The sequence below is a fragment of the Dermacentor albipictus genome, chromosome 4 (genome assembly GCF_038994185.2).
Source record: "Dermacentor albipictus isolate Rhodes 1998 colony chromosome 4, USDA_Dalb.pri_finalv2, whole genome shotgun sequence".
In the NCBI taxonomy this organism is placed as follows: domain Eukaryota; kingdom Metazoa; phylum Arthropoda; class Arachnida; order Ixodida; family Ixodidae; genus Dermacentor; species Dermacentor albipictus.
The window spans coordinates 152093385-152113376 of NC_091824.1; the positions used below are offsets into that span (position 1 = coordinate 152093385).

At 43.1% G+C, this 19992-nt stretch overlaps 1 protein-coding gene across 1 annotated transcript in view; it reads right to left on the minus strand.

Moving 5' to 3' along the window:
- Positions 1-19992, minus strand: part of LOC135909757 (aminopeptidase N-like) — a 39314-nt gene that overhangs the window by 4870 nt on the left and 14452 nt on the right. Inside the window, exons 9-17 of the mRNA XM_065441824.1 lie at positions 18688-18822; positions 17135-17200; positions 16106-16171; positions 14409-14575; positions 11527-11618; positions 11000-11130; positions 10427-10482; positions 8517-8664; positions 1333-1412 (exon numbers count right to left, since the gene is read on the minus strand). Of these exons, the coding sequence (XP_065297896.1) occupies positions 1333-1412; positions 8517-8664; positions 10427-10482; positions 11000-11130; positions 11527-11618; positions 14409-14575; positions 16106-16171; positions 17135-17200; positions 18688-18822 (941 nt within the window). The remainder of the gene's footprint in view (positions 1-1332; positions 1413-8516; positions 8665-10426; positions 10483-10999; positions 11131-11526; positions 11619-14408; positions 14576-16105; positions 16172-17134; positions 17201-18687; positions 18823-19992) is intronic.

Here is a 19992-nt window from a genome sequence, read left to right on the forward strand (position 1 = left end):
GTACACGTCATATCAGATGGGGAGCTATCGCGGTTTTCCTGACGTCGCGTGACAGACAGGTGAAGTGGGGCTCGTCCAAAAAAGTTTTTGACCAATCGAGTAGGGCTGATTGCAGAATTGGAATAGAAAAGTTTGGAATAGTTTTACGTTACAGCGCCCTTGGTGTCTGTGAGAGTGCCGGCGGCAGTGGCATGCTCGTTGAGCTTCTGTGCGCTCAGCTGCGCCAGTGTATGCTTATAAAGCCGGCTAGCGCTCGGTTATCGGAGAGGAATGTAGTAGTTTAAAGCCCTACGATTCAGAACATCCTTCACACTGAAATTTCATGGAGAAAGCAGGGCCTTCTCCCAAGTGATTCGGCGAGTTCGAGATTGTCTAGCCCGAGATTGTCTAGGGACCCTCATTAGGCCACATATCAAATTTTGGTTATACAGTGGAAGTTACGCGCCCTTAAGGAGGGTTCTACAGCAAGAATTTTACAAGTTATTTCATTAATAGCAGAGATAGAAATATTAGCAGTGCCGCGAACCCATGAATTCCGGAGGCGAGCGTGACCCCCAGAACTGACACTCTCCACTTGCACCGCCTACCATCCGCAAGAGAAATTCCTACCCTACCGGAGCTCGAGGATCGCGTGACGCAAACGTCACAGGTCCAGCGTTCTTTTTTTCCCGCTTTTTCGCTGCGCGGCGCACTTCCGCTGACGGCGTCGCGCGCGAGCTGTTGCGTTTGCCTCGTTTTGCTCAGCGCACGATTTTGCGTGCTCTGCACGAGAGCACCTGACTAGCGGTATAAGTCAGAGCTACACGAACACTGAGGCAGATACAAGCGGATCAAAGAGCATGATCGCGCGCTAGAACACGCTAGAAATCGACATAGTTTTGTTGTCTGCGCGCGCGACTGACGGTTTGTGTGTTTTATTATTTCTCTAAACTTTAATTCGTGTAATGGAGCAATAGATTAAACGAATAACAGATGTTGCCTTGAATAATTCTCGAAATCACGCGTCACTATGAGCGGCGTCACAGCACAGACGTGTATACGTAGGCGCACTTGCGCATATACGTCACCTCCCCGGCTGGGAGCGCGGCGCCCGCGAGGAGAAGGGCAAACGGCGCTTGGTTTGAAATTTCAGCGCTTTTGGCTGCGCGTAGCGATGTATTCTTAGCAGACACGATCGTTAGCGCGCATTGTATGCACTGAGCTCGTCAGCTCACTATGGCCATACCTGGTGAGGGGCCCTTTAAACATTCGCGTTACACACTCCTAACTGTCGTGTGATTTTTTAACTATCGCTCCCCTATTGGCAAATAGAGGTGCTCACTTTAGACTTACGATATCTGCATCGATTCGTCCTTGCTCTCCTCGGACATGAGACGTTCATACTGGTTCGAGAGCAGGTGGTTCACGAACCTCTGAAGAAGGAGAGTGAAACACAGAATGACAACAGAGCGGTAACGTACGTTGAAGCGGTACAATTTGTCATGTCGCGCTGCTTTCGTAAGGTACGAGACTCGTCAACTGTGCGTATAAGAAACGTTCTACGATTTAAATGCAAGTAAAAATCAGAGATCCTATCTCTACAGGCTGCCTGCCCCCTGAACAACACAGTCCCTAAGCACTGCAGAACATCAAAATGTTATGGCACTGTGTTTAGTTACCCACAGACAGCTGATATATGCGCATATAGGGAAGGAAATGTTAAAAGTATATGTAATGCACTTTCAATTAATAGTTCACAGGTGGCGTAATAGGCTTTTACTGTGCGGTACGTTCATTGGATGTAGAAAGAAAAGCCGACCGACACAGGGCGTTTAAAGGGAAACAGAATAAATATAGCAACCCTTAAGGTAAATAGATAGATTATGCTTCGAAAAATAGGAAACAAGTCACTTTTACCAAGAGCACTACCTTGCAGGAAAATAAATATGTATGCAATAAAGGAAGACCATGGAGATGAGGCCGAGATTGATGGACAATACATCGAACACATTTATGACGTATTTTCGGCGCGTCCGCGCACTCAGTGGTGTCGACACGATCGTTTAATGTTAAGGAATGACCAGATTTTAATTTTGGATTACTCTATCGTGGCGCTCTCCTGTTACCGATGAAGGAAGAGGTACTCTAATTATGGAAAGCATGGTATGCATTCCCTGCATAACTTAAAAAGAATGTTGCAGCGTGCTCTTTATAAGTGAAAATAGATCTTTCTTCCGTTCATTTTCTCGTCTCAGGAATGAAGTTTACTTTTCGTTCTTTTCGAGCAGTCATTTCATTTAATTTATTTTCGCCCAGGCACGAGGAATTACAGAGATGAGTGGGTGGTATCAAAACAAAAATAAAACACATTGACACAGTCATTTCGTGCTCTGCTCAGTCACAATTATTTGTCCTTATTTAGACGACTTGTGTCTCGCGGCTTTTTTTTCTCTTTTTCTTAGTGACACGATTGTGAAGCATCATTGTTTTCCTTGAAGTTGGTTCCACTGTACGTTATTTGCTGTAATTTGATTCTGTTCCATTTATTGTAACCTCAAAGGAATCCGAAGCGGCAATACATATGTGGGAGCTGTAACAAGGTAGTACGATATATACGAAAAAAGAAAACACCAATAACTAAAGACAAATACGTTAGAGGTACATAAATAGCGTTTAGTTATTACGTGAATGCTGAAACAAAGAAGCAATGAAATAATCCAAAGAATAACACTGAAAACAGCCAAGTTAATAAGTTGTTTCAATCAATCAATCAATCAATCAATCAATCAATCAATCAATCAATCAATCAATCAATCAATCAATCAATCAATCAATGTTCGTTATAGCGCCCAGGAACTGCTACGGAGCCTTCGTATTGGTGCACATAAAAATTTATACGCGAGCCAAAATCTACAGAGAAGACAAATAGGGTATACAAAACAATGTGAGATAGGGAAACAGAAACAAATAGGGCAACAGAAAACAAGGAGGCTGCACGTAAAAGGGAAGTCAATCACCCAACATGCTTATCTACATATATACATAACACAGGAAACGAACTCTGAATTATGTCAATATTGTCAGAATACTTATTATACGTCTTTTGGAGTCGAGCCATATAGGACAGTCTCTAATGCAACAAGGCCATGCAGAAAAAGCGGCATGCTGCCTGGTATGCGTTTGTGGCACGGAAAATTGCACATGATAAAGAAGCTTTGGACAATGTATAATGCCATGGTCCACCTTAAAGAGGAACAGAAGATCTGGTTCAATACGTCTTTATCTTAAAGGTTAACGTAAGTTTAGGTATACTTGGGAGGACTGGGCTATACCCTCCAGAACGTCAAAAGCGGTGCTTGAAAATAGATACCAATTTATTCTGGATGCATTCAAGAAAGTCAGAATTAGATTTACTCGTTCTGTCCCAAACTACAGACATATACTCCAGTAGTGGAAGGCACGCAGTAAAATACAATATCAGAAAGGCAACAGGGGAGTGGAAGTCATGAGATACAATCAGTACCAAGAGCATGAAGGTCACATTGTTCCACATATTTGGCGTGTGAAGAGAAGCTTTGCCTTTTTCAAAATACACACAAAAATCTTTCATTTCATCGACTCTGGGCCATGGAGCATCCTGAACGGTTTATGAAAATTGTACACGGTGGGTTTCCTCATATAGCTTAATACCATAGTTTTGGAAGCATTTAAGAGTAGTTTATTGTCTCTGCACCTGTTTGAGAGTGAAAAAACAGTTTTTTGGAGATAAATGCAGTCCTAAACATTGACCGCCCTAAATAACTTTAAAGACTGCCTAGCTATTGCATTTAACGGAAAAGGAGCACCTGCCGAGCAAACGCTGATGAGCGCAGAGACAAGGGCTACAGTAGTGTTTACAACGAAAAAGACTGTAATACAAGGACATTTTGATATATCAAGCAGTTTGACACCCCTCTATTTGAATTTTTTTCAGAACGATATCTTTGGACATATTTGTACCTTCTTTGTTAAAAAACTGCTGAGTGTATGGAAACTCAATTTTATGAATATTTGAGTTAGTGCTTTGTACAAACGTTGAACTATAATGATTATCCACACGCCAATGGTAGTTTAAAAAACAAACAAGAAGCATGAAATTGTGGAGGGTATACAATGTAAAAAAGAAATAAATGTGTTGCCCTATATTTTGTACTGATTTACATAGTTTTAGTTCCTGTTTTGTAGCGGACCATTGTCTTTCGTTTCACAAAATTTGAAAGCTCTGCACCTAATAAATTTTACAAAAGGTACATTTGTGAAAAATTTTAAGTAATAATAATAAACTAAAGTTACCTTTTTCTTTTTCATTTAACATTTATGAATAGCCCGACTCAGATTGATAGCATAGATAACATTAGAAGCTTGTTGCCCAAACGCGAAGCACTCTGTAGCCTTATCGATTCCTCTGATTGTAAGCTTCTTGTACTAACAGAAACGTGGCTGAATTCTACCGTCGATAACACAGAGCTTAATTCTTTCCTTCCTGATTTTGACATTTTTAGGCGAGATCGTGTACGCAAACGCGGAGGAGGTGTTCTGATAGCTGCCCATCGTAGCCTTTGTTGCTCCATTATCAATATCACTTCACCTCTGGAAATATTATTCGTATTGTGCAGTTCTTCATACCTACAAACTATTATCGGTGTATGCTATCGACCCCCCGATGCAGATGCTTCCTTCACTATTCACTTCCACGAGGCACTGCAAACTGTTACTAAGTCATTTAATCATGCGCATCTACTCCTCTTAGGTGACTTTAACTTTCCTGATATAACATGGTCCGAACCAGCCATAACACTGTCTAAAAATAACCTTGAATGTAATTTTCTTAGCACATGCCTCACCTTTGGTTTGACACAGCTAGTATCTACCCCAACGCGGAAAAACGAACAGTGCTCTAACATACTCGACCTTATCTTAACATCCCATCCCGACAGTGTTTCTTCTATAACACATCTACCAGAACTAAGTGATCACTCGGTACTACATGCAGAATTATCCTGGCAGCTACCTCATTGCAAAAAATCAAAAAAGAAAATAACACTCTACGATAAAGGTGACTACATCAGCATCAACAATGCACTAACCGAGTTTTACAACTGGTTCATTATAGATTTCCCGAAGCGCACAGTAGACGCCAACTGGACGCTTTTTAAAAATAAAATGATCGAACTCACTACGACTTACATACCAACCATCATGTTAACAGAGCGACCTTCGTCCCCATGGTTCAACAACACATTAAAACGACTAAATAATAAAAAGAAAAGATTATTTCGTAAAGCCAAGCGTTCCAATACCGCTCCGGCCTGGGAACAATATTACGTCACTGAAAAGGAGTTTGATTCCTTGGCCGCAACAGCTAAACGAACCTTCTACTCAACTACACTCCCTAACTTGCTGCAAAACAATCCCAAACAATTCTGGAAATACATTAACCCAAATAACCGTAAACCATTACTATTATGTGATAACGATAATAACCGTGTTCCAGACCATAAAGTATCTGAAGTACTAAACTCTGTCTTCTCTTCCGTGTTCACTTCTGAACCTAACACTGACCTCCCAGACTGTCCTTACCTCAACAACCCAACGATGCCTGACATAACAATCGAAGCACATGGTATAACGAAGCTAATCGAATCCCTCAAATTAACATCCTCAGCCGGCATCGACGGCATCAATTCCAAAATGCTTAAGAACACCGCGCACATCTCTAGTGTATTTTTGTGTCATATCTTTCAGCAATCATTATCATCTGGAGTGGTGCCGCAAGACTGGAAAATAGGTAAGATAATTCCAGTACCAAAAAAAGGATCATCATCATCGTGCCACAATTACCGTCCAATTTCCCTCATCAGTGTTTGTTCTAAACTAATGGAGCATATAATTTATTCTCATATTGTAAACTTCCTAACATCCGCTAATTTCTTTAATCCAAATCAACACGGTTTTCAGAAAGGCATGTCCTGCGAGACTCAGCTAGCCCTATTCGTTAATGACATCAGCTCGCATCTTGATCAAAACATACCCATAGACGCCCTCTTCCTAGATTTCCAAAAGGCTTTCGACAAGGTTCCTCATGAACGGCTCTTTCTAAAACTATCATGTCTTAATCTTAACCCTCATGTTCTTCAATGGATACGCAACTTTCTCTCTAACCGTCAACAGTTCGTTTACGCTAACCAATGCTCGTCTACCTTATCACCCGTTATCTCTGGCGTGCCACAAGGCACAGTCCTGGGACCACTACTCTTCTTAATATACATTAACGACTTACCTATAGGTTGTTCTTCCAAAATTCGTTTATTTGCCGATGACTGTGTAATCTATCGTCCTATTACTAACGACGCTGATTCTCGCGCCCTCCAGTCCGACCTTAACGTCATTGAAACATGGTGTAATAATTGGCTAATGTCCCTCAACATCAACAAAACGTCACTACTTACTTTCCATCGTCGCCAATTATTTATGTCAGCTAATTACACTATCGCCGGTTCGGAAATATGTGCTGTAACTTCATATAAATACCTAGGCGTTAACTTGTCCAATAACCTCAGTTGGTCCTCACACATTTGCAACATTAGCAATGATGCCAATCGTGTACTAAACTACCTGCGCCGTAATCTACGTCTTGTTCCGCACTCAGTAAAACTACTCGCATACTTAACAATCGTTCGACCCAAACTAGAATACGCATGCTCAGTGTGGGACCCACACCAATCTAACCTGGCAACAGCACTAGAATCCATACAGAATCGTGCAGCAAGGTTCATTCATTCTGACTACTCTTACCACACTAGCGTTACTAAACTTAAATCATCTCTGAAACTTCCAACCCTCGAGCAGCGCCGCAAAACAGCAAGACTGTGCCTCTTTTACAAATTTTATCACTCACTACTTCATCAGACCGACATCACGCCTGCGCATCGCACTTCATCCCGTCATGGCCATTCAAAGGCTGTTTATCCCCCTCCAGCTCGCACCTCCGCTCATCTTAACTCTTTCTTCATTCAAACAGCGAAAGACTGGAATCATCTGCCTGCTGAAGCGGTGCACCACTCCAGTCATTCATCGTTCAAGGCATTTATTGAAAATCTTATGTAAATATGCCCACCCCTCATGTAAAACCCCAAAATGGTGTATTTGAGGTACCAATAAATAAATAAATAAATAAATATAAAGAATTTAAAAGGCAGAACCATGTAAATTACTCATCTGATTGCAATTCTTCCATACTGCCTTTTAAACATTTTACATCGCCAGCATATAGAAGGAATGAAGAATGTTGAATTGCTGATGAAAAGTCATTTGTGAACAGTAGAAAGAGAAGCGGGCCAAGAACGGATCCTTCAGGAACTCTGCTATAGTGACCTCACAGCTAACAGAGCTCTGTCAATTAATGGCAACGATTATACACCAATTAGGTACCAGGGCAGGTATGGAAGACTGTATCTTCATTCGCGTGAGATTTGTTATGAGGCGCTCATGGCAAAGCACATCAAGTTCTTTACTTCGGTGAAAGAATGTCTAATTGGCACCTACGTACCACACTGGAAGTACGGCTCATAAATGTAACCAAGTTAGTTGTTGGGGAGCGCCCTGATACAAATCCACGCTATTCATCTATTAAAATGTTCTTAGCACTAACAGAAAGCGGCAATAATGTTGTGCAGTTCGAAACACTTTTGATGCAACGCAGAGGATATATGCAGGCGAGTAGCGAGCAACTGCCCTTTCTAGCCCCTCAACTTGTGTACGGGCACTACTCGTGCTACCTTCCAAGTGCTAGGAAACGTACTAGACTTTAGGGAACTGCTGAAGATGCTTGTGAGAACAGGGACAACTATGTTTTTATACGTCTTAAGCAGTGCGGAAGGCATATCATCCGCGACACCGGAAAGGGTTGAGGCGCTGTAAGCACTTCAAAACAAGGTCTTCATTGACTAACAGAGTGCGCACCGTAACAGACTGAGAAGGAAGGTTACTTGAGGAAGAAGCAACTTTTACACCAAATACTGAACAGAAAAGTCCTGAAAATGCATCAGCAGTTTTCGACACCTCACCATTTTGATCGAGACACACATTTCCGGCGCTCAATTTAGGAGAGCGAGAGAGCTCTCGTAGTTCCAGAAGTACTTTGAATTACTTGTCATGTTGGCTTCAAAACGTTCAATGTGGTAATATGTATCATTGTTATAATAATACCTGGAAAGACAACGACAGCGAATAAGTTCAAGTTTGCACTTACCTAGGCCTGTTTGCCCTGGTTAATAAATAATAATAATAATAATAATAATAATAATAATAATAATAATAATAATAATAATAATAATTGTTGTTGTTGTTGTTGTTGTTGCTGTTGCCTCATGTCAATCTAGCAGCGCTGTTATCGCGCGGCGCTATGTATGACTGATAGCAACGGCAACCAATGTGGTTGTTGCCGTTATGTTGCACATGAACGCATTCACAGTGCCACTGGTGGGCAGAACACAGACCTTCCACTTTTGGTAGATCTTGGTGTGCCTGAGCACCGGGTCTAGCTTCTGGAAGTTGGTGAGTGCCGCGTTCCAGGGTACGTGGTGACGCTCCTTCGGCAGGTACTCGAGCACGTCGAACGCCAGGTCGTACTGCAGCTGGCCGCCTCTGCAGGCGCGAGCAGCTCACTTAGTTATGTTGTGATAGCAATTATACGGACACTCGAGGTGCGTTCGCGCGTTTGTCGCCGCCGTGCTGTCCTGAGTTTGAAAGCGCATGCGCGGCCAGCGTAGGCCAGCTCGCCGAGACCATAAGCGCAGCGGCCATGCACTGCGTGTTGGAGGTCACGTGATCTACTGCGGGTGCCAGTGAGAGCATGCGAGGGCGAGTCGAGAAAGCTGGTGGCTTCGTGTGTGCTGTCTTCCCGCGCGCACAATGCTGGAGGCCACATCAGCTGAGTTTCGGAGGCGCGGCTCAGTTGAAATGGTGAAGGGAGCGGCAGCGAGGAACGTTCGATTCCGGACAAGCCCACGCACTTTCCGTTGCCGGCGCTACTCATTGCACCAGCTTTCTGACCGCGAGGGATCGCTGTCATCGAGTGAAACCTCTGGCCTTGTGTCTTTTGGACGCGTGACACCAGGCGTGTTTAGGTAGCATGCGAATGTTTTCTGCAACTTATGCTGCTAATAAAACGACGAACCTTACAACGTGTAATAGCCTAACACTCTGCTATCGCTGTCAGTGGTTCGCTTTTCGGGTGAAACTGCACTTTTTTGTTGGCGTATAGTGTCAGATGATGTCAGTCCTTTTAGCCATGAACAAAGCTATCGGCTATGTATTCGATTCTGCCATATCCTGGAAATCAACAGTATGAGATATACGGCACAACTGTCGTTCCAGCCAACAACTATTCTGCTATTCTGGACACTGTTGAATTCAGCCTTATTATGTAACTTCGCCATCTTGTCGTCTCTGATTGGTTGACAGGGTTGCTACGGCCTCTCTGATTGGCTCAAAACGCCAACGTGGCGTTATTCGACAATGTCCGGAATAACACCGCAGGATGACAAGCTGAAATGACCATGGGAGTTGGTCGTCTTTGCAGTCTGTCTGTCCCATCTGCGTAGCACGAGAATACCTCTTGCCTTTCTGAAAATTCCTTGTGTGTTTAAAAAAACTCGCATCGGAGGAGCTTAAAATTGTACTGCAACGTCTACAAAAGCTAGCAAAACTAGTGCATCCTTGGCTAGCACCGATCAGTACGGCCTCATCAACTGGAAATGAGGTCGTACTGTAAGCCACGATTTATGTGCAAAGGTTAAAATAACAAAATGGATCAAAACTGCGTGTAATTTTTTCAGGGCACGGTATTGCACTTTCATTGCTTGGTAGCTGACTCAACTTTGCGTACCCGCACACCTACTATATTCAACCACAAAAACAGAGAACGCTGTGGTGCAAGTCCCATCCTTACCGCTTTTCTTTTTACTTCTTTTTTGCTAATATTGTCCATTGCACATTTATTCAGCAAGTACAATTAAAAAAAGTATTACCAGTGCACGCAAAGTCCCAATCGAAATGCTCAGAGACAAAACGAAACAATGCGCGCTTTGTTGTCCAGTCGTGTCCGCGGTGCGAAGCAAGTCGCTGAGTGGGCGTTAAAGATTTATTTGCTTTCATAGTTATCCGCGAATGCGATATGTGTTCTCTGGTTCGCGCGGTAGTCAGGTTGGTTAATGCATGCAGGCAAGAAAAACATAAGATGATCTCAAGTGACGTCCCTGAGCTCATTACTGTGTGCTTGTAACTGGTGTAAATATCGGTTTAACCTTACTAGTAAGGGTCAAAGTTAATGCGTGTTGAGTGTAAAAGCGATTGGTCAGAACGAAAAACAAACAAACAGAGCAAATTGAACATTGCGAAGACCTACCGGGCAAGGTCGAGGGCATCATCGATGAGCTGAGCCCGGTTGAACTCGTGAATCACCTGGCAGAAGGGGAAGGCAAACGCAGGAAGCACTCTGCGCGTTTGAAATACTGTAAAACGTGCGCTGACGAACCTCATATAAAAATATATCAAACATAAGGCAGCATTTGACAGAGTCACAACAGCAGTCTCAAGTTGAAAGGTGCCGAATGGAAAATTACTGAAACCTCTACGAGATTTCCCATAAAAATAAAAATAAAGGTGTAGTTAAATGTATCAATTGTTCCATTGCCATGCGCCTCCTGGTCAAAACTTATTTGTTTTGATTATACCCGCAGTCAAAGTCTACAGTTGTGGCGGCACCAGTATCGTTTTAAGGAATTTAGAGCTGCTTAGCGCTGCTTGCACATGTTGTTAGTCAAGCATGAAATGCGAGTACGAAATTCATAATTTGTATCGGTTGTCTGAATCTGAGTCCATGGGGAAGATATAAAATAGGGGCACGGTCGTCGGACAGCAAGAAGCGAGATTAGCACAGACAAGTTGCTGGCGAGAAGTTAAACTCAAATATGTTCACCTTGTGGTCAGTCTCCAACTGACTGACGAGCAGCAGCCAGTTGTTCCTGTCGTAGTTCACTTTGTAGTAGTAGGCCTCCTGAGCGTTGAGCAGCAACCAATGGTTCTTGCTCGGCGCGCCGAAAAGCGCGGCTGCGGATGAACAAAGCTAAATCAGCCCCAAAAAAAAAAGCACAATAACGTGACTTCCAGTTTCGGTAGTCCTTTCTTCCCGGATGTCTGGCCCATCAAACCGTGTGGCTGGTGCTTAAAATCAATGCGCTTAATTAGATCTATACGCTTTTCTAGCTTTATCTCGAGACATGACAACAGTGAAAATAGTGAATGGAGGGGAACATATGAGTGGTATCACCCGCAGCAAATAAATGAAGTATGGGAAAGTATAGGATCAACGTAGGACCATTACATTGGACAACGCTAATGAAACTTATGCGCCCGCTCACAATGCTACTTGAAGAGCGTTCGTCCGAAAAGAAGGGCACATTTTGCTGCACGAACAATGCTATCGCAAATGTAAGGATCACTTACATGTCCTCGTACTGAACCAGTGCTTGGGGGCGGTCGCTGTGAAGTCAGGGTTGTCCTCCGTGACGATCGAAATTGGGATGTGCCATACGGTGCTGTGCATAAGGTACTGGTGCATAAGGTATTGGAAAGAAATAGTTGAAAAGTAGTGCAAGGTCTTACAAACGATTGAAGACTGTTACGCATTTTTCCCTATTTTCCGAACATTGGAGCGACCTGGAAAAAGAAGCTTTACATTTGCTTTCCGGCTGCACATTTCCTCTCTGTTTTCGTATCTGCTTACGCCCTTTCTATTGGCAAAAATGCGAGTGAATCACCAAATAATGTAAATGAGTACGACACTAGACACGAATATAGCCCTCCAGTGTTGATTTAATGCTTTGCAAAAACGAGTTATTGAGTTAAGCACTGCGTTCGTTATGCTGCCTTAAGGCTCTAAATACACGACAACTAGGCATTCGATAGTTATTCGACAACTTGGGCATTCATTGTAGCCACCAAAATTAGATGCCCTAACCAGTGCTGGGCAGTATCGAAGATACGTGTATCTTAGATACTGTCTTAGATACTCTTTGGGTATCTTGCATCTGTATCACGATACGTCTGGCAAGACATTATCAGTATCTGCTTTTCCAATACATGAAAGAATGTATCGTGTATCTTAAGATACAAGATACAAAGTATCTTGTATATTTAGATGCAATATACTGGGGGGGGGGGGGGGGGTCGCGGCATCACTGTGCGAAAGTATAAACGTTGGCTAAACTACGCTTCTTAAGCTGGTACTGCTGCCACTAAGCCATCTGAATAAAACTAAAGGCGGAAAAATTTTTTTACCTTCCCGCCAGAGCCCTCCAATGAGGGCAGGCGATGAGGTCTGCGCGTCTCTATTGCGGAGCAGAGTCAAGTGGTCGCGCTCCACGGTCGTATTTCTCTAAAACTCCACAGCGGTATTTGCGCCATCGTGCACAGGCTTCTTAATGATGTTCTTGTAATTATATGGTGACCCTCTAACTAGTCGGCAAGCAGGGTAACGACTCCCATCAATTACAAAAGTGACAAGCTTAAGCACGAGGTCAAGGGATCGAATCCCTACCACCTTGGAGAATCAAGTTGCGCATTTAAAAAAGACAACCACAGGAAAAGGCGATGGAGACAGAAAGGGTGCAAATAGTTTGCGCTCTTTTCGTCTTCGTCGCCTTTTCCTGTGGTTGTCACTTTTGAATGCGCAACTTGATTCTACAAAGCAATGCCCAAACTAGCCCAGCAAGAAGTTCTAAATAATCCCTATCACGGCGGCCGCATTTTGATGGGGGCGAAATGCGAAAACATCCGTGTACTTAGATTTAGGTGCACGTTAAAGAACCCCAGGTGGTCCAATTTCCTGAGTCCTCCACTACGGCGTACCTCATAATCAGTTCGTGGTTTTGGCATGTAATACCCCATAATTTTTAAAAGCGACAAGCAATAACCGCGGACAGCGCAGCGTATAAAGAGCTTTCATGTTAAGCAGCTAAAGCAACCCGAAGTTGTTTCAGAAGGAAAATATACTTTGAGCAAGAAAGACAACAACTTTGAGATACTAAAAGATATTTCACTAAAATAAAACAAGTTTGGTCGTAGTTAAGAAATTTCCAAGCAAACATTATTGTGCTTACGCGTTTGCTGCTACGTTATATACGTGGATCTATGGTAAGAAACTTGCGAATGTATCGAAGTATCTTAAGATATAAATGGAAAGTATCGTATCGGATACAGTAATTGCGGTGGTATCCTGTATCTGTATCGCAAATACTCGTTGCCCGAGTATTTTGTATCGTATCATGATACAGTTGCAAGGTATATACGCCCAGCCCTGGTCCTAACCGCCTATGATGAAAGAAAGCTATCGTTATCATGAAAGTTAGAAATGCATGGGCGACGTTCCATAGCGTTAAGGCTTCGTAAATTACAAGAACACGAAAAAGAACCCTAGAAAAACAAGCAACTAGCTGTGTACTCAGCCTCCTACGCCTATAAACGATGCGCATTCTTAACGAAAACATGCCACTGGCATTCAACTTCTGCAAAGCACTTTCGCAAAGCAATGCAATTTGATAAGTGAGTTGGTATCACTGAACCGGCGATGATAATAAGCACGACATTTCCTGCGGATTCAAGGAAGGAACAGCTGTAAGCTTAATATAAAAATTAGACAGCTGTCCGCTGGTTACCTGGTCATTTTGCTTGAGCGCATCACAAGGAAGGACGAAGCATAAGAGAAAGGGGATATGCATAACACACGGCGCATTGCGAGCCTCATTTTTTCATGTCAATCGCTCTTAAACAATGTACCTGTGTTTACCAAAGATGTTCTGGTAGTTTGTGCATAAATGGGTATTGAAAAGACTATCATGGTTAGCTAGTTTGTTCAATAAGACGTCTGGATTTGGGAGATTATTGGTCAGTCACAACACAAGGAGATAAAGATCGCGCGAACAATTTATTTGTGGTGGTGCGATGCGCCTTAATATTCTGGCAGTTTGCATAGCAGCCGCAGATTTTGGCAGCTCACTGCTCTGTGAACGTTATTTGTTTATCAATCAATAAGTAATGTTGGGTTGCATTCGAATGTAAGCAAACACACTAAACGTGACCGCTGTAGTGAACGTTTAACAAACAAGAAGATGACAAACGTCACGTTCACGCCAGCCGTGCCGCGAGTTGGGGGCAGAGCTCGAGAAATTTTAGTCGTCATTTTTGTTGATGATAATACTCTCTTTCCTGCCAAGGAACGGCACAGATGGGTTTTTGAAGAAGTATTCTACCAGCCTAACAGAATTCGCGTTTCACTTTAAGGGTCCCTTAAAACATCTGGCAGCGACGTTCAGAGAACCAGCACTTGCTTGTCGACGGGTCCGGTGCCGAAAATGAAGCGCCTCTGGGAGAGCGAGAAGGTGTTCGTCTCGTAGGAGCGATTCACGAACACCACCGGAAAGCCTGGCATGTACGTCCACTCACGCATCACGGTGGTCAGATTCACCGTCACCCGGTCGTACATGGCCTTCTGAGCCTGCCCGTGTATTGAGGAGAAAAAAGTCGACAGGGAGCTTTTAAATACACGCCCTTAAGTAATACGGGCTTTTCGCACAGCTGATGTTGCTGTGGATGAAAACGGCGTGACCGGTGACAGCGATGCCTGGACGTCAAGGCAACGTTTGACACACACTGGGAATCTTTTGCTGTACCCTAACCTTCACGGTTGGTCTCGAGTTTAGAACTACGCAAAGCATAGCAAGTTGGTCAGGAAATATGGTACGGGAATGTAGGTGTGCTTAACGCGCGCACGAGACTGAAAAGCTCAACGCAAATACAAAACAAACATTTGGGTTTCCTTTCTCGTTTTCTTCTGCGTCCGAGTTTTGCACGCCTGCATTCCCATACCCCGGTCCCGAGTAGACCTTACGCTTCTTGTCCCGCAGCGGTAGCCCATGTGGCTATCGTTGCGCTGCTGAGATCGAGGTCGCGCGAGTGGCGGCAGTCGCATTTCGATGGGGGCGAAGAGAAACGCAAAAACGCTCGTTTACTTAGGTTTACGCGTGCCCGTTGAGTAATCCCAGGCAGACATATCCGTAGCTCTCCATGACAGCGCGACGCATATCATATCCTTGTTTTGGCACGTAAATACCCAAAAATTTAGTTATCTTAACATAATCTCATTCTACGAATAATAATTAGGTGAGCAGTGATTTTAACATTGCCACGCTAATTTTTACATCCGCATTATTTTTTGTCACATGTAAAAATCGCATATCGACCGCAGCAGAATTCGCCGAACAACATTGCATTTGCTCCTGGAAATTTGTCTTTGAGAACCGAAGCGTTAGAACCAACGCTGCTGTTACCAATACGAAAGCAACATCATGGCTGGTACATTTAGGTGTAAAATATGAAATGACTTTTTTAATATTTGTGGTAAGAAAGTATCATTTTGGGGTGTTATGAGCACTGCTAGGTATAGCGCTGCGGAGATACTCCGTCCTGCGCAGTTTCGCAGATGCGCTACATGCTTTTCATTTGCATCGCTAAGAATTTTAAAGGATGAAATGCGAAGCTGATAGCCGTGTGACTGGCTTTACTGGTTTGACTGTTAACCGTATATTGGAGTTTTGACTGCCCTCACATTTGATCGGGTTCAGTGTCTGTGTTATTTCTTCCTTTTCTGTGAGTACAGACAACCGCGAGCGGTTAAAAGAATTTAGCCCTGACACACAAATTTATTTGTTTTTTGTGAAGCAATGTCTGTGCCAAAGTTATTAAATTTTTAAATTCCGCGCTTTCGACTCCCTACGCATTTTCAACTACGTTTGATTCTGTTTTAGTATGTTTGGCAAAACAGGAAATGATGTGAAAAAATGGAAAACAAGAACACGATACTATCAAACTAAAAAAAAAGACAACAATATGCCTGGCAATCTTAACAGTGAACAGCAGTTCATGACCATGAACAGTCACAATGCACCTTTGGGGCTTTCAGTGGCAGTACTTGACAGGTTTAGCGGCTGATAGGATTAGCAATCCCTTCATAAGGACATATACTCACAATGTGTATTTCCTTGTATAAATGCTGAGGATGAATGGACTGGTAGCTGTATTTCTTGAATAGTTCCTGCAAAGCACATGTACAATAGAAGATGACGAATAAATGAAGTCTTATAATTATCATTATACTTAAGGATACGAAGGCCTTGAGTGTTATATGTGCTATTTGAATCTTAATTAGAAACTGTACGTTTTCAATGGTATTTCACTACACAAATGTTTCATTCGTCTCTTTTGCACGCGCTTCGCGATCATTGACATCGGGAAAAAATTATGCAGATTGATTGAACATATTGTAATCTATGTGAAGCAAAGCTTTGATGAAGCGGTTAACGATATACGATAAATTTGCCCATTTCATTCTTTCGTCTTTGGCGTGAAGGAAACTGGTGCGCGTGCTCTCGCGCACCCGTGCTACGAGCACTGACAACTATTATTCGGTCCTGTATTTCTTTATCTCTTCTTATTCATTTTAAACGTGCCGCCCACTTCTTGGCCAATACCCTGTTGTGTGTCTGCCATAGTATAGAAAACATCATCATCGTAATCAACACGCGGCGATCATCTCAATGAGGCAGACGGCGTCGGCACAAGAGGTCGTGCGATCGTGGCTCAATGGCTGCAACATCGGGCTGTTGAGCTGGGGGGGGGGGGGAGAGGCGAGATAAGCAGGAGCTACTCGGCAAGACAGCAACAGCAGCACCCACCCAGCCAGCAGCCACGGTCGGCAAAGTGCGGGAGGGTGCGAAATGAAAGCTTCTTATATATATATATATATATATATATATATATATATATATATATATATATATATATATATATATATATATATGACCATGGCAAAGCAGCTAACATATCACAACTGTCGAAACGGTATCTGCTAGCACAGAATGAACTCAATATCGCCTTTTCTGGAGGACCGCAGAAGGGAGTTCAACGCGCCGGTCCACCCGCTCGCTAAATATAACGTGCCCGACCTACAGTAACAAACTCTTACTTACTCAACACTTACACACTTACACCTACTTACCGTCAAAGCCAGCCGAAATAAGTTGCTCGGAACCACGTGCGCCATCATGCGGACGAGAGCTGCGCCCTAAAAAGAGAGACGACTTCGCTGGTGACAAACGATAGAGGCGTTCGTCAAAAAAATAAAGAGGCTTTCGTTGAATAGAGGTTAAATATGACGGCGACTGTGGAAGATGGCCTAAATAGGCTGTCGGGATTATTTGGTCAGGCAGACGCGACTTGCACGACGAATCCGCTTGTTCAATTCGCAAATGACAGGCAATGAAAAAAAAATTTCGAGCTAATAAGGTTCTAGTGTGAGTTTCGATTCCGGAGCTGTAGTTTATCGCATTCCAAAGCTCATGCTGTTTCGTAACTGTCTCCGGTCACAGTTTCTTACATGAATATAGATATACATAGCATATAGATAGGTGGTAGGAATTAATTCTGTAGAATTTAGTAGATCATTTCGCCTTATCATATATTTGTCATTCTGGCTATATAATATATGTATACTGTCCATAAACAGAAATCGTATGGTTTTAAATGTTTTTTATTTGGTCTGGCTCTTGTGGTCTGCATAGTACTGAGCGGGTTGTTTGTGAAAAGTGTATGATATATTTAATCGACAAAAAGTTTTGAGCTATGAATACACATTCTGTCTATTGACAATCAATAGGTTTCGAAGGAAAAAAACTTCAGTGGGCATTATTTGGTGATCTAAAGGAATATTTGTGAGGGTTGTGCGTCAAGGTGGTAGTTGGTTAAACATATTGTGTCTACTGATATTGTTAACTGATACACTGTGAAGGAGCGAAGCACGCCCTGGTGTCCTTACTGGATTTGATTGAGGCTGACACGAGCCATGCTATTTCCCAAGGCGCGCGACGTTCCTTCTTTTAAAGTGATGCCTGCTAGCTCCAATTTTATGCTCCAGATATTGCAACGCCAGATAGCGCTGCAAGAGCTTTACGAGATAAAATTCCTCGAAATAACTGCAAACTTCTAAATGCGAAATGAATGCCAGCAATGCGAAAAGAACGCAGTAAACACAGTAATTAAAGAAAGTATAAAGCTTTGTTACTGATAGTAATGAACGACCTGTTTTATTTATGAAAAAGGAAATTAGAAGATCACTTTAGATAAACAGGGGAAGAAAAAAATGTGAGAAAAACAACGAACAGCCCGGACGGCTTGAAAAGATTTTACCTATTCCGCTGCCACATGCAGGGAGAAAGCAATACATACATGCGTAGACATATAATCAAATAGCACAGAGTCCCCTGTCGCACATAACTAATTGGTCAACACTTCAGTACAGAGTGTGTGTACCTTGCGAAGGCGTTGAAGACCAATTGCACAGGAATGTGAACTTCGCAGTGTAAAAAGTCGAGTCAAACATGCCGTATGCTATAGTGCCGAGAGCACAGATCCACTTTCTCAGCAAGTTACTTTGCCTAAGTTTGCAATCAAGCGCGAAGTTGCTCTTGGCTGCATTAGCTGAACGATTATCATATCAGCCATTCTTAATGTCAGGCGAGTGCATGTCGAAGCGCAGGTACACAGGACACCCACCTTAGACAATGTAACCATGTTGAGGTGCTTTCGAATGTCCGCAGGTGAGTTCAAAGGCCTGGACACTGCCGCAGACGAGTTGAACCCATCCGCCTCCATGGCGTAGTGAGTATCGGCCTCCAGTATTGTGAAGCTCTGCGTACGATTCGCGTATTATACGATATGAATGCAGCGTTCATTGCTTTATTATTACTGTGAAAGCATTCCGCGGTGCGAGCGTTTAAGGTGCTGTTAGCCAACGTTGAGCCAGACATGCGACAACCAACGTTCTTGGTCACAAACATGTCACATGCGTCACATCAGCCCCAAATGAGCAGACGCACAATGGGCTATCATTGCGCGTGTTGCCCACTTTTTGTACTGCCAAGTCAGACTTGTGGTAGTCTTCCATTTTAATCCCCACTTGGTCAGAGAAGTACGTGGTGTCGCGGCATCTTCCTTAACGCGTCGTTCATAGCGAATTAAACGCAGGCAAGTTGAGTTCACTTCGCTACTTCATTTGCTGCGTTCAACTGGTTGCTGTCGCTCGACGCGTCTGTAGATAGTGACGCCGAAAATTCGTTGAGTATGCTACACCAGAAACCTGACAATCGCTCAGAACTTAGTGAAGCCGCAACTTTGTCATCAAAATGTGTTTCAGAAGTAACGTCATCTGTCGATTTTTTCCTCCTTGAATATTAGAATTTCTGCTGATGAGTGCATCCTGTTTGTAGGAATTACTTAATGAAGATGACTGCCACACTGCGTTCACCTGCATGATTGCGCTTAAGCGATTGCGCCTTTTGTTGCGGGAAAACCGACCCTCTATGCAACTTTATGAAAGGTCTCAATATTTCTCAGGAAATACTTTCTGCAATGTGACACCAATTCTGCTCAGAATATTCGAACTCTTGTTTCATAAAAGAATAAATTTTTGTTTTTCAGTGCATCCTAAAACATAGACTTCATTATATGTATGCAATAAGAACAATCAGCATTATAGTTTTCTTTGCTAAAAAAACATGTATCGATAGGGACAGAAAATTGTGTCGGGTGTTTAAAACTGCGTAAGAGAAAAGAAAGGTTTAAGCCCTGCCTGCTTCACCTAAGTATCGGTGGTTGTCGATAGGGACAAAGTTAAAGCTGCAAAAAGACAAAGCACACACGAGTTCAGGGTGCTATGCTCTTCCTATATTTTAACATAGCTTGAAAATGCCGTTCACGTAAAAACCATAACGCGAGGGGGTTGCGCTCGCCAACATGATCACATGAGTTTGACCAGCGATGCAAACATTACGTTTCTGAGACTCCGGATCTCATAGTATC